Source organism: Vombatus ursinus, unplaced genomic scaffold (assembly GCF_900497805.2).
Source record: "Vombatus ursinus unplaced genomic scaffold, bare-nosed wombat genome assembly UNPS02014177.1, whole genome shotgun sequence".
Classification (NCBI taxonomy): Eukaryota; Metazoa; Chordata; class Mammalia; order Diprotodontia; family Vombatidae; genus Vombatus; species Vombatus ursinus.
Window position 1 is genome coordinate 1,392,604 of NW_020953955.1, and position 14,727 is coordinate 1,407,330.

The following is a 14,727-nucleotide window of genomic DNA, read 5'->3' on the forward strand; positions in this document are numbered from 1 at the left end:
CTGAGGGTGATGCCATTCACCTGCAACAAAAGAACCATTAGAAAAATCCACTCAGCATGATGAATGGCTCCAAGACATAAAATATGGTCAGAGACACATCTTAGTTGAGGGGCAGAAATAAGGGACCAAAATCATAAAGGGAGCTGTCCTTTCAGTTACTCCAGCTCCCCAAAATTCATTGATCCAGTTTCTCAAAGTCGGAGAGTCTCTCTCCAGTATTAATTCCCACCTACTTTCTGTCTATTACCAACTCAACAGTTTTCAAAGTGGCATTTCCCATTTCAGGAAAAAAATAATTCTTCTTCCCTGGCAAAATATCAGCATAAGAAGAGGACTCATTTTTGCTGAGGGTTGGAGAACTAGACTTTTTTTATTAATATCCTTCACTCTGATAATGAGGGAAAAGAGTAATAAAGACAAGGGGGAGGAACAAAATAAGAGAAAAGTTAAAAGACAGAGAGAAGAGAGGAAAGGATCAAAGAAAGTTGGCTGAAGTTTTTTGGGATTCTACTTAGAGTAAGGTCTATTCAATGACCTGAAGTCAGCAGTTCCTGAGGAAGAACAGCTAGGAGTTAATACGGGTTGCATAATTTGGGAAGTCATTTGTCAAAAAGGCCATTAGTGGATCACGTAACAATATATATGATTCCTAAATTTGTTTCCTTCACACTGCCTGCCCCCTTTTCAATTCTCTACCACTGACACTGTGGATGCAGAGCTGGCCACAAACACAGACACTGGACACTTTATCCTTTCATACTTTAAAGATTTTGAGGTCCCAGAGGAATCGTCAATCTTTGGTTCAGATTCTTTCAAGGCTGAGCTAAAATCCTGCCTACAGGAGGCCTTTCCTGATCCATCTCAATTTCAGGGCCTTCCCTCCTTTATGATCTCCAATTTATTATTGAATATAATTTTTTATGTGCTTTCCATGTTGTCTAGAGATGGTGAGCACTTTGAGGATAAGAACTCTTATTTTAGCTTTCTTTATTTTCTCAGTGCTTAGCATGGTACTGGGTATATAGTAGGCACTTAATAAATGCTTATGGGCTCACCGATTAGCCAATAGTAACTCTCCCTTTCTGAACTAATGTAAGGTGGCTTTTGGGCATCAGACAAATACATAGCCTATCCCCAGATTCCACCATAAACCTTTACTGCTTGGAAGGACCTGCCACAGTTATGTTTCACTAACCTAGAATACTTAGTTTCATCTGTATCACCATGACACATTAGAAGAAACTTTTTTTTCCAGAAGTTATAAGTAGGCTGCCATATGCTTTCTATAGCAAGTTGTATCTTGAGAAACAATCCCATAGAAAACAACATCAGAGATCTTAAGTCATGATGGTTCTTCAGAGGTCATCTACCTCAACTCACATCTGATCAGGAATCACCTCTACAAAAGTCTGTGAAAAGGCATGAAAGATTGAAAGACAGGAAGAAGTTTACAAGGAGGAAGTATGAAAGATAAGAGTTATATAACTCTAACAGCCCATTGGGGTCTCCAAGCAATTATGCCTATCAAGCGAGGTGGACCCGAATCTCTAACACAAGAAATCAAATCTTCTTGCCAAGTTAACATTTAGACTAAAGGGCTAAGACTCATAATGGAAATGTGGTTCTGGAAATATTTCTCTCCTATTTGAATGAAAAGAGATGGGGAACAGCAGGTTGTTCTGTTTTATAAAAATGGCCTGTATTTGAGCAGATAGGTGGCACAGTGGATGAAGCTTTGGCCTTGGAGTCAGGAGGACCTGAGTTCAAATCTGACCTAAGACACTTGAGACTTACTAACTGTGTCACCTTGGGCAAGTCACTTAAACCCAATTTCATCACCAATAAAAAAATTAAAAATGGCCTGTATACTTATATAAGGAAATCCAGGAACCAGAGTGATGCAACATGGTGGAAAGCATTTCTACTGTTATCAGCACAACAGAAAACTTTTAATATAAAGCATCTATATGGGAAGAAGAACTAGATCATCAAGTTGGTAGACATCATATACTTGACATGAAGAAATGATGTATTAGTGATGGAGGACTTTATCTGGGAATCTGCTAAAAAGTTCTAGCTTATTCTGTCTGCCTCTGTAATTCTCTGTCTTTGTGTTTTTCTTTTCCCTTCTCTGTCCCTTCTTGTTTGTCTCTGTTTTTTCTTTCTCCCTGTCTTCTTGTTTCTCTCTTTATCTATCTATCTATCTATCTATCTATCTATCTATCTATCTATCTATCTATCTATCTATCTATCTATCTCTCTCTGTATGTATTTATCTATCTAAATGCTTAGCGACTCTGTGTCTCTTTTGTCAAAGTATAGCTATTGAATTCTTGAAAGAAAATGATATTTTTTACATCAAAAGTTCAAAAGTGAAAGAACCAATATGAGAAAATCCTATCCTGCATTTGATTCTCAGAAAAGATGAGGAATTGTTAGGAAATATAAAAATAAATGGGAATGTTACAGGGTTTGGAGGAAAATAACCAAATCATCTCAAATGAAAACAAGCATTTGTCCCACATACACATTGGGTTTGTGAAAGGTCATTTCCAGGCATTCCAGAGGAAGGACAAAGTAGCATCCTATGGGCTAATTCTACACAGAGTTGAAAACTTAAAATATAGAAATATTTTAAGGATGTAATTTTAAAGATAAAAGAAGAAAAATTGTCAATTATTTAGACTTCAATCTGAAAAAATGCAGTAAAGGAAAAAAAATGTGAGGTAACAAAGATTGAATGCAAAAGCAGATTCTATGTTATAGTCATAGAGTCAGAGGAGTGCCAGGGCTCAGGGTGAGCTGAGAGAAGCCCAGATAGCCAAAACTACCAGGAATGGGTTTTTTTTTAATTGGCTATTTGGGGATCAAACAATAATAAAATAAAGAATTGGACCAATTTGCAAGTTCAAAAGTAACAGGATGAGTACAATGAGTGACAAAGAAAGGCAGAGAAGCTCAGTTTCTATTTTGCTTTTCTTTTCTGTGACCAGGAGAATGTTATTTGAATTTAAAGGAAGTGAACGGCCATATTTTAGAGATAGTATATGGATAATATATAATAATAATCCTATAGTTAGTAGGAATTAGCACTGATATTAGTGAAGGGAAGGAAAGAAGCATTTATAGAGTGTTTATTAAGTGCAAGGACTATGCTAAGGGTGTCCTTTATTAATATCGTCTCATTTGATTCTCACTACAACCTTGCAATGTGAGTATTTTTATTTTAAAGTTGAGGGAACTTAGGCAAACACTGCTTAAGTGATCAGGGTCACATCCTAAGTATCTGAGTTTGGATTGGAACTCAGGACATCCTGACTCCAGTCCTAATGCTCTGTCCACTGTACCAGAGCTGCCTCTTTAAAGTCTGCTGAGTACTTTAAATACATTGAATCAGTTGATCGCCACAACAACTTTGAGACATGCATAACAAACCAGAAAAAGTAATTTGATTTTAAAATGAGTGGAGGGGTGCAATAACCAGGCATACAGAGGTGGTCTGCTGTATTCTGCATGTGGAGCAACATGTTCAGACATGGGTTTCAAACTTTAGGAAAGATATTGATAGGCTAGAGATTCTCCAGAGGAGTTCAGCCAGTATGGAGAAGGACTTTGAAATCTTGTCTTATTGGGATTGGTGGAAGGAATAGAGGGTGTTTGGTGTAAAAAAGATAAAAGGTGGTGCCAGGGCAGGGTTTTAGATTAGTTATCTTCAGGTATCTGCAGGACTGACATGAGGAGGAAGGATTTGACTTGTTCTATTTGTATCCAAAGAGAATAACCAGGAGCAAAGTGCGGAAGTTAAGTATATTTATATTTATATGACACATATGTATACATAAATATATACATGTGTGTATGTAGATATAGACATAAATGAATGAAAGGGAGGGGAGACACCTAGCCAGAGACAGGATTTATTTCTCATTTTATGGAAAAAAAAATTGATGTTTAGGTCTTCTTTATTGTCACTGTGACCATGGACAAGTCACCTCATCTCTGAGCCTAACTTCACTCATTTGTCAAAAGACAGTGAAATTCATGGCACCCAAATCATGGGGCTGCTCTGATCACAGATGGAGATAATTCTGTAAATTGCTTTGAAAACCTTAAAGGTTGTTGTAAATTGTTTTGTTGTTGTTATTTTAATTACTAGCAATACTCCTGCTGCCTGTGTTCTCTATCAGAAATCCCCTTGAGGTCTTTTACTCCTGGGATACTACGTACTTCAGTTTGCTCATCAATAAAGAAAATAGATTAGAGTAGATTGCTTCTGAGATCCTTTTCAGTTTCAGATAGATGATGCAATGATACTTTCAACCTGTATTGATTTTAAAGATTTTCATTACTCTTCATGAAGCCACAATAAAAGAATCTTTTTTTTTCTTCTAATGTAGTTTATTTGGGCCTTTTAGTTTAGGACAAAATAAATAATTGAAACTTTTTATCATGGACTATTAGAGAAGTAGAAATAAAATTTATTTTTTGCAACTAACATCAATGAAGATTTTCTTTTAACAAAATAGGAGCTATACTAAAGAAAATTCAAACCAACAACTTGGAGTCAAGATTTTTGGTAATGTTGGTCAAGAGCCATCTTGGTAGTCAATACTTCTGAATCAAATATGTGTAGACATAGTCTACGTCTCTGTGACAATCATTTTTATTGATGAATTCAATATTGGGTCCTCTCACTTTTCCATGTGTAGAAAGAGCCCTTCTTTGTCATCAGGGCAGACAAAGTGATTTGTTTTCTATTCAGAAATGCCCAAGTGTTGGCAGATAGTACTATTTTGGAAAGATCACTTGATTAGGAGACTGAAGACTTGGGCTCTTATGTTGCTTGATTTGAATTCATTTTCTCTGTGATTTCACAAAAGTCAATCAATTATTCTGGGTCGCTGTCTCCTCATTTGAAAAATGGGATTAATATTTATTTGGTCATGGTGGTTATGCATAGTGAATGTAAGGGAAATGTTTGCCAAGAATCAAATGCTATAGGCATGAGAGTTACCATGATCAGTACAAGTTATTGGACTTGTGCATGATCATGGATGAATTGGAGCTCCAAGAAACATGATAATAGAAACTAATGGTGTGGGGATGTGTTGTAGTGGAGACAGCTTAGATCTTTGAGTCAAAAAGATGGGGATCAAAATCCCATCTCAATCTGTGTTGATTGCATATGTCTAGACAAGTCACTTAAGTCATTTAGCCTCAAGTTACTTACCTGTAAAAGGGGAATAATGTTAATAGTATTTATGTCACAGAGTTGTTGGGAGATAAAAATGAGAAAACTGATGTAAAGCTCCTCCAAATGTTTCAATGCCATAAAAATGGGATGTATTATCATTGAGGGCAAGGACTATATCTCATCTAAATTTTGTTTTCAATCCCCTGTCTCAAGAATTTAATGCAGTGCTCTGCATACAATATTCCTTTAATCAACATAATTTAAGGGTTCATTAGAAATCTACAGTTGCCCATCCCTCAAATTCCTCCTTCAGTTACTGAAGGATGATGAGCAAGAAAAGCTCCAGGTAGAAATAATCACTGGTGTTTAAAGAGCATTTGTTTGCACCCAATTTCCATATATGACCATATTTGATCCCCAACACAACTCTGTGAGTGGAGTATCACCAGTGTAATTTTATGCATTTGATGGACAAGGAAAGGAAAGAAGTCAAATAATTTACCCATGCCTAAACAGTGAATTAGTGTCTGACAAATCTTACTGCCTTCAGGTCCAGAGATGTTTCCACTGCAGTCATGGACTGGATATCCTAGAACCCATCTGATTTTAAATGGAGAAAGGTGGCCAGCACTCAAAGGGGAGAGTTAGACAAGAACTTTATATTTGAGGTTTGACCTTGAAATCCCAAACTTAGGAAGCATGTGCTTCTATTGGAGAAACTTTTCACTAACCATTAGGGCAAATTGTTCAAAAGTTAGTAGTGTCAGAGAGATCAATTCTGGCCATTGTTATGGCATGAATGGCAATAGAATTACTAATGCCGACTCCTAGCCTCCATTAAACTTAGCCCCAGGAAACAGAAAAAGAACTGGATAAATGAGTGAATGACTCAGAGAATTTGACCCACAAGCTGGTTCCCCAGCATTGAGACCTGTAGTAGACTTTTTCAGTATTAGTAGTGGGAGTCAGGGACGGGTCTGGGACTTTATGCAGACGTGGGAGCCCTGCAGCTCTTGGGAGATGGTGCTCCCTTAGAGATGCTAGCAGCTCTGCTGCCCACTCATGAACAAAATAAGTCATTAAATTCTGCTCTGACCGTGGGGAAGGACCAGTTTTCTTATGGTACTTTGTCTATCTTAGCTTGTTGTTAGCAAAGTCAGGAAGAAAGGGACCTGGACAAGGCCACTGACAAAAGCTGGGTGGTAGTCCTTTCACCACCACCTCCTGGCTATGTCACATTGGCCAAGTCACTGAACATCTCCAAATCTCACCTCCTGGCTATGTCACATTGGCCAAGTCACTGAACATCTCCAAATCTCAGTCTATCTGTGTTTGAAATGGGTATACTAAACTTATACCTGGAAACAATCAAAAGATTTTGGTGAAAATCACATGTGACCCTGAACATGAAAGAGATGTGGAGTAGTGAAAAGATCTCCACAAAGTGGGGTAAGGAAATGATCCCTGACCTTGGTGTTAGAAAATTTGAAATGGAATTGGAGGTTGCTGTGAAACTCTAGGGGAGTAACTTATCCCAGATGAACCTTAATCTCCTCATTTTGCAAAATACAAATAAGCAGATTTGCATGGTCTAGTTCTTAAGACCACTATAGGAATAGTAAATTTCAAATCATAAATATTATGCTTATTATCAATATTAATTCTATTTTTTTTAAAATGCTACTCAGAGCTTCCAATTGATCTGTCTCCCCAAACACCATCTTGTCCTATCTCACTCCTTTTCATAGCTCTGATCCTTGAGGACACATGCCCTAAAAGTTCTAGTTCCATAATACCTGAGAGGAATACTGTGGAAATCATTTGTCATAGTTTAACCCTTTGACAAGCTCCCTTGTTCCATTCTTCAATATAAGATGCAGAGAAAGACCATAAGGAGCACAGTATGGCAGATTCAGAATTTGGTGAATATTTAGACCCATGAAGAATTCAATAATGATTCATTGTCAACTTGGAAGGTCATCTGTCCTAATTAACCACTTACTTGTATCTCCACTATGCTAAAATTCTTTTTTTCATATAGTGTTTATATATTTTATGTTTACTTGCATGTGTATATGTAGTTGCACCTTGTACAATTTGTCTCCTAGTGAACACACTCTATTCTTTTTATCTTGATATACCCAGAACTTGCACGGAGTCTAGTGAGTTTGATGTAATATTTTTACATACACCCAAATTGTTGTGTCCATGATGTACTTTCAATGTTCATTCACACTCCATCAGTTCTTTCTCTGGATGTGGATAGCATTTTCCATCATGACTGTTTTGGAATTGTGTTGGATCATTGTTGACAAGAACTAGCTAAGTTATTTAAAGTAGATCATCATACAATATTACTGTTAGTGTGTACAATGTTCTCGTTCTGCTCACTTCACTTTTCATTACTTTATGGAAGTCTTTCCAGGTTTTTCTGAAATCTGCCTGCACATCATTTTTATAGAGCAATAGTATTCCTTCATATTCATATATCACAACTTGTTTAGTCATTCCCCAGCTGATGGGCATCCCCTCAATATCCAATTCTTTGCCACCACAAAAAGAGTTCTATAAATATTTTTGTACATGTATGTGCTTTCCCCTTTTTTATGATCTCTTTGGAATACAGACCTAGTAGCGGTATTGCTTGATCAAAGGGTATGTACAGTTTGATTACCCTTTGGGCATGATTACAAATTGCCCTCCAGTATGGTTGAATCAGTTCACAACTCCACCAATAATGTATTAGTGTTCCAATTTTCCCACATTTTCTCCAACATTTATTATTTTACTTTTCTGTCATATTGGCCAACCTCATAGATATGAGGTGGTGCCTCAGAGTCATTTTTTTTCCAGAGTTGTTTTAATTAGAATTTCTCTAATCAATAGTGTTTTAGGGTTTTTTTTTTCATGTGACTATAGACAGTTTTCATTTCTTAATTTGAAAATTGCCTGTTCATATCCTTTGCCCATTTGTCAATTGGGGAATGACTTGTATTCTTCTAAATTATGACTCAGTTCTCTATATATTTGAGAGATGGGACCTTTATCAGAGACAGCTGCTGTAAAAAATATTTTCCACCTTTCTGTATTCCTTCTAATTTGGTTGCTTTTATTGGATTTTGTTTTTTTTTTTTTTTTTTTTTTTTAGTATTCTCAGCTGCTTTGTTATAAATATATTACATATATTCAAAACATCACCGTAAAATATTATTCCATGTTACAGAAAAGATATTAAGACTTTATATTATTTACATTAAACAAACAAGCACCTTAAAAAGACAAAAACAAAAAAAAAATCCCTCTCCTCTCTTGACAACACTTCTCCAAAAGGGCTATCATTTCCCTCCCATCCAGTTATCACCTTAGCTCATGGCTCTTGCAGAGCAAAGAAACATCTCTAGCACCAACTGTATTTTCTCCTTTCCATGAAAAGGGAAACGTCCGACTCATGTCTGTTCCTGGGATTGGTTGGGTAGGCAGGGTTCCTGAACTGAGCAGGGAGTCAGGGGGCCAGAACAAGTCTCATATCGATCTCCCTTGGTCTTGGCAGAGGGGGAGACCAGACTGGCCCAGGGAAGCTTCTCCCCTTGCTTTCCAATCCCAATAGGAGGTCAGTCAGGCCTTCAGGTAACCCCCAGTCCCAAGGGCACAAAGGAGACACTGTGGTGAATGACCATTGAGTGCAAGAAGATCTGACTGTTGGGTGGGCTCTTTGGGCTCTGTGGGCTGTTTTCATGCAGAGCAGCCTTGGGGCACTGCATTCAATATAAAAACTAAAAACCCTAATGGACCAGAGTCGAAGTCATGATAACCCTCCACCTTCTGCTCTTCCTCGGGTCTCCATTTGGCCACAGGCTCTCCCAGGCAGTGCAGAAACAGTGACAAGGCCAACGAACTCCTTGTGAGCAAGTTTTTTCCTTCTCCACAAGCTCCCTTGTGGTTCCATGGGATGCTTCTGTGAGGTGGGGGACACCCGACTCTCAAAGATGAAGGGCACCCCCAGGAATGCTGGCCAGCAGGTACATGGGCCCTGCCCTACCCTCCCTTCACTCAGTTAATCTGTTACGTGTCAAGCAGCATCTCTGTTTCAAAGGAGAGAGAAGCAATCGGTGCTGCCCATCTACTGAGCAGGTCCCCAAGTAATTTCACTTCAAGTCTGGCACTTAGCAGATGGCGAGGGAAGGGTGTATGTGTGTATAAGAGAAAGAGAGAGAGACTATTTGGAAAGGTTGGCCACAAGGTTAGAGCTCATAGCAAAGCTGTTGGGGACTACTTTATCTTTTGGGCCCATTTCATATCATCTGCCCTGGGCTCTTCTCCAGTTAGTCCTTGGACAATATCCTCTAACCGTCTCCAGAATCCAATCATCTCCAATGGGTAATTGAGCCAGCCTGTGGTGATACAGAAGTAGGTCTCATGGGCGGACACATGGTGGATTCGGTGGTGCTCTCTGGGTAAGATGATGTGCCAGTCTTGGAAGAAAGTGACCCATCGGGGAAGCCCAACATAGGCTTGAGATCTTTTGTGAATTTGGTTGGTGAGGGTCCCAAAGATGACGGGGCAGAAGACAAAACACTTGCAGGGAGAGAGCTGATAAAGTTCATCCGGGCTTAGGGCGCTGAACTTGCAGGCCACGTTCACCAGAGGCAGCAGCGTCACTGGGCAGTTGTCCCCATTGGTCTCAACAAAGTCGTGCCGGGTGATGGCGGTGGGGTCAACGTGATGCTCCCGGAAGGGCCGGATGAAAGCCTTTCCCATCACCCGCAGCTCCAGGGAGCCCCAGGTATCGGCCCCACAATGCACCGGCCCCGACAGGAAGTCAGCGATGAGGGCCCGTGCAACTGGAGAGCAGAGCTCGCGGGCCCCCCCACCCCGCGCCGGCTCCCTCCTCCCTCCTCCCCTCTGCCCCCGGCGCTCGCTCTGACCCCGGTCCTGACCTCGCCCCCGCCCCCCCCACCCCGGCTCTCGAGGGTTTGGTTTTCTTCCTGCTAAAACTTTTTAATTTAATATAATCAAAATACCTATTTTACATCTTGCAATGCTTCCTATACCTTGTTTGGTAAAACAATTCTTCCCTTCTCCTTAGATCTGACAGATAAACTATTGCTTGCTCTCCTAATTTGTTTATGGTATCATCCTTTGTGTCTAAACCATGCACCCATTTTAATTTATCCTGGTATATGGTATGAGATGTTGATGTATACCTAGTTTCTGCCACACTATTTTCCAGTTTTCTAGTTTTTGTCAAATGATGAGTTCTTGTCCCAGAAGCTAGGATCTTTGCGTTTATCGAAAGTAGATTACTACACAATTAAATCTACATTTGCTATACATATATACATTCTAGTGATTACGTATAATTCTCAATCAATAATTTCCAAATAATACAAAATAAAGAGGGGTATCCATTTTCAATTTCATTTTACCCTCAAAAAGACTTAGTATAGTATGTTGCGAAGTTTCTCCTGGTATGGTCAAGATGGCTTTCCAGCTCCTATAATTCAAGTTACCAAATGCTTGGTAGACTTTATTTCATCCCACACAAAAATCAAAAGGTACTTAAAAAAAAAAAACCAACTTACAGAAAACCCCTATTCAGACACACAAATACATAAAGCACCCAAGAACTATCAGCTAGAATGCAATTGATATTGAGGTTGGTATCAGGATACTACACTGATATTACAGGGAAATGCTTCTTTCCTACAGTATCAAAGTTCTTTCCAAGACTTAAGGACCACCCTGTGGCTTGTACTCCTTCCTAAAGACAGCTATACTGCAGCAGTGTGCTGGAGCCAGCTCTCACAAAGAGATGATTGAATTTAATGTAGAAATATTTAGATCATATAAATCAGTAAAGTTTATAAATCAGGACCTGATTTATTGTTTTGTTGATGGTCTAGTCATTAGGAAGTGATGGAGAAAATAATAAGGCTTATTAAATTTCAAAGTGTGTAATGGATATGTTTTTTCCCCAAAGAGCTGGTTCTTAAGCATTTAACAGCACAGCTCTCATTTAGCAGATAAGCAATGCCATTAACATTAAAGTTACACCTTACAATAAACCCAACAGATCTTCTCTCCAAGTACTAACTTGTTCAGAAATGATGGAACTGATCTTCCCTTTTCTAGGAGGATAACAACTGGAATCACTATATTGCGCATAGGGGTGTGTGTGTGTGTGTCTGTGTATAGACATAAATGCTTATCATTCATTCCATGTTGCAATCTTATAAGATAGGATATATTATTAAAGCCTTTTAAAAATGAAGAAACAGGCTGAGACTTTAAGTGACTTACCAAAGGTTATATAATATGAGAGTATCTGAGACATAGTTTACATTCATGTCTCTCCTAAGCTCAAATCTATGACGCTTTTCTATTACACAAAGTTACCTTTGAAAAAGTTTGGATTCCATTTCTCTGCACATAAGAAAAATATACTGACTTGGGTGCTGGATTCCAGAGTAAGCAAGGTACAGATTGACTTTTCCCTTTAAGAGAAAAGATGATCCAGTTGAAGTCGCTGTGCCCTCAGAGCTTTCCTGAAAGCATTCTTGACCACTTTGTTTCTAAGACTATAGACCAGAGGATTCAACATAGGGATGAGCATGGTATAGAACACTGACACCATTTTGTCTGTGTCCATGGAGTGGCTTGAGCTGGGTTGAAGGTACATGAAGATGAGTGTCCCATAAAATATGAACACTGCTGTGAGATGGGAAGCACAAGTGGAGAAGGCTTTCTGGCGGCCTTCAGCAGAATGGATCTTCAGGATGGTGATGAAGATCAACAAGTAAGAGGAAAAGATGACAAGAAATGGGAAAAAGGTATTTAGTGACCCTAAGGTAAAGACTACTAACTTAATAATGTGAGTGTCAGAGCAAGAGAGAACTAGGAGAGGGGGAACATCACAGAAAAAGTGATGGACTATGTTGGACCTACAGAAGGAAAGGCTAAACATGCTTCCTATGACTATGGAGGAGGCCAGAAAGCCACAGATGTAAGCTCCACTGGCCAGATAGACACATATTGTTGAGGTCATGGTAGTGGTGTAATGTAGGGGCTTACACACAGCTGCATGGCGATCATAAGACATGGAAGCCAAAAGGAAACATTCAACAGTAATGAAAGACCCAAAGAAGAACAACTGTGTAGCACATCCATTGTAGGAGATGACCTTGTTCCCTGTGATGAGCCCAGTCATCACCTTGGGAGTAATAGCTGAGGAGTAGCCAAAATCCACCAGAGAGAGGTTACTGAGGAAAAAGTACATGGGGGTGTGGAGGCAGGAATCCCAGGAGATCAGAGCTACTATCCCCAGGTTCCCTACCAGGGTGATGAGGTAGATGAAGATGAACATTATGAAGAGAGTAACCTGAAGCTCTGGGGCATCTGTTAATCCTGTAAGGATGAACTCATTCACTTCAGATCTGTTCTCCATACCTGCCATTTGAGAGTGATGCCATTCAGCTGCAACAAAAGAGTGACCATCAGAAAAATTCACTCTACGTGATTAATGACTCCAATACGTAAAATATGGTCAGAGACATATCTTATTTGAGGGGCAGAAATAAGGGACCAAAAGCATAAAGGGAGATGTCCTTGAAGTTACTCCAGCTTCCTGAAATTCATTGATCCAGTTTGTCCTAGAGGGAGAGCCTCTCTCCAATGTCAATTCCTAACTAGTTTCTGTCTATTACAGACTTAACATTTTCCAAAGTGACATTTCCCAGTTCAGGAGAAAAAAAATGCCTTCTTATCTGGCAAAAAAAAAATCAGCATAAGAAGAAAGGTTATTTTTGCTTTGGGTTGAAGAACTAGATCTTTTTCTATGAATATCCCTCCCTCTGATAATGAGAGAAAATAGTAATAAAGACAAGAGGGAGGAATAAATAAGAGGAAAGTCAAAAGACAGAGAGAAGAGAGGAAAGGATCCAAGAAAGTTGACTGAGATTTCTTGGGATTCTACTTAGTGTAAGGTCTATGCAATGGCCTGAAATCACCATTTCCTAAGGAAGAACAGCTACCAGTTAACACCAGTTGCATAGTTTGGGGAGTTGTTCAAAAAGCCCATCGGTGAATCACATAACAATCTGCATGATTTTTAAATCTGTTTCCTTCACACTGCCTGCACCCTCTTCAATTCTCTATCTCTGACCCTGTGGATGCAGAGATGACCACAAACACAGACACTTTATCCTTTCATACTTTACACTTTTGGGAGTCCCAGAGAAATTCTCAATCTTTGGTTTAGATTCTTTCAAGGCTGAGCTAGAATCCTGCCTACAGGAGACCTTTCCTGATCCATCTAAATTCCAGGGCGTTTTCTCCTTTGGCTATCTCCAATTTATTAACGAATATAATTTGTTTATGTGCTTTCTATATTGTCTAGGGATGGTGAGAACTTTGAGGGTAAGAACTTTATTTTACCTTTCTTTGTATTCTTGGTGCTTAGCATGGTGCTGGGCATATAGTAGGCACTTAATAAATGGTAATAGGTTCACTGATTAGCCAATAGTAACTCTCCCTTTCTGAACTAAGCTAAGGTGGCTTTTGGGCATCAGAGAAGTACATAGTCTATCACCAGAGTCCACCATAAACCTTTGTAGCTTGGAAGGATCCGCCATAGTTATGTTTCACTAAGCTAGGCTTAGAATACTTACTTTCATCTGTACCGCCATAGGACATTAGAAGAAAGTTTTTTTTTCAGGAACTATAAGTAGGCTGCCATATGATTTCTATAGCAAGTTGTATTTTCAAGAAAAAAACTGTAGAAAACAACATCAGAGATCTTAAGGAATGATGGTTTTTCAGAGATTATGATCTACCTCAACTAACATCTGACCAAGAATCACCTCTACAAAAGTCTGTTAAAAGGCATGAAAGATTGGAAAAAGGGAAGAACTTTACAAGGAGGAAGAACAAAAGATAAAAACAACTTTAGTAGCCTATTGGGGTCTCCAAGGAATTATGCCTTACAAGTTAGGTGAACTATCTCTAACACAAGAAATAAAATCTTGTTGCCTAGTTAACATTTAGACTAGAGGGCTGGGACTCATAATGGAAATATGGTTCTGGAAAGATTTCACCCATGTTTGAAAGAAAAGAGATAAGTAACAGCAGGCTGTTCTATTTTTTTTTTTGTAAAAATAGCCTATATACTCATGTGAAGAAATCCAGCAACCAGAATGAGGCAACATGATGGAAACCATTTCTCCAGTTATTAGTATAACAGGATACTTTTAATATACAGCTTTTATGATGGAAGAAGAACTAAATCATCAAGTTGGTAGACATTATAAACTTGATATGCAGAAATGATATATTGGTGATGGAGGACTCTGTGAGAGTCTGCTAGAATGTTCTAGCTTATTCTGTTTCTTTATCTCTGTAATTCTCTATCTCTCTGGCTTTGTATTTTTCTTTCCCTGTCTGTCTCTCCTTGTCTTTATTTTTCTCTCTATCTCTGTCTTCTTGTTTTTTTATCTATCTATCTATCTATCTATCTATCTATCTATCTATCTATCTAT

The 14,727-nt window shown here is 38.8% G+C and overlaps 2 protein-coding genes across 2 annotated transcripts; both read right to left on the minus strand.

The window, feature by feature from the left end:
• Positions 1 to 9,463: 9,463 nt before the first annotated feature.
• Positions 9,464 to 11,528, minus strand: LOC114041722 (transmembrane protein 189-like). Its single transcript, XM_027860306.1, has 2 exons — positions 11,495 to 11,528; positions 9,464 to 10,179 (listed from the first exon to the last, which is right to left on the minus strand). Exons 1-2 carry the CDS (start codon positions 11,526 to 11,528, stop codon positions 9,464 to 9,466), a joined length of 750 nt encoding a protein of 249 aa, XP_027716107.1.
• Positions 11,529 to 11,690: 162 nt separating this feature from the next.
• LOC114041723 (olfactory receptor 5B2-like) lies at positions 11,691 to 12,647 on the minus strand. The gene has a single exon (XM_027860307.1). The coding sequence runs from the start codon at positions 12,645 to 12,647 to the stop codon at positions 11,691 to 11,693; it is 957 nt and encodes a 318-aa protein (XP_027716108.1).
• Between the last annotated feature and the right edge of the window lie 2,080 nt (positions 12,648 to 14,727).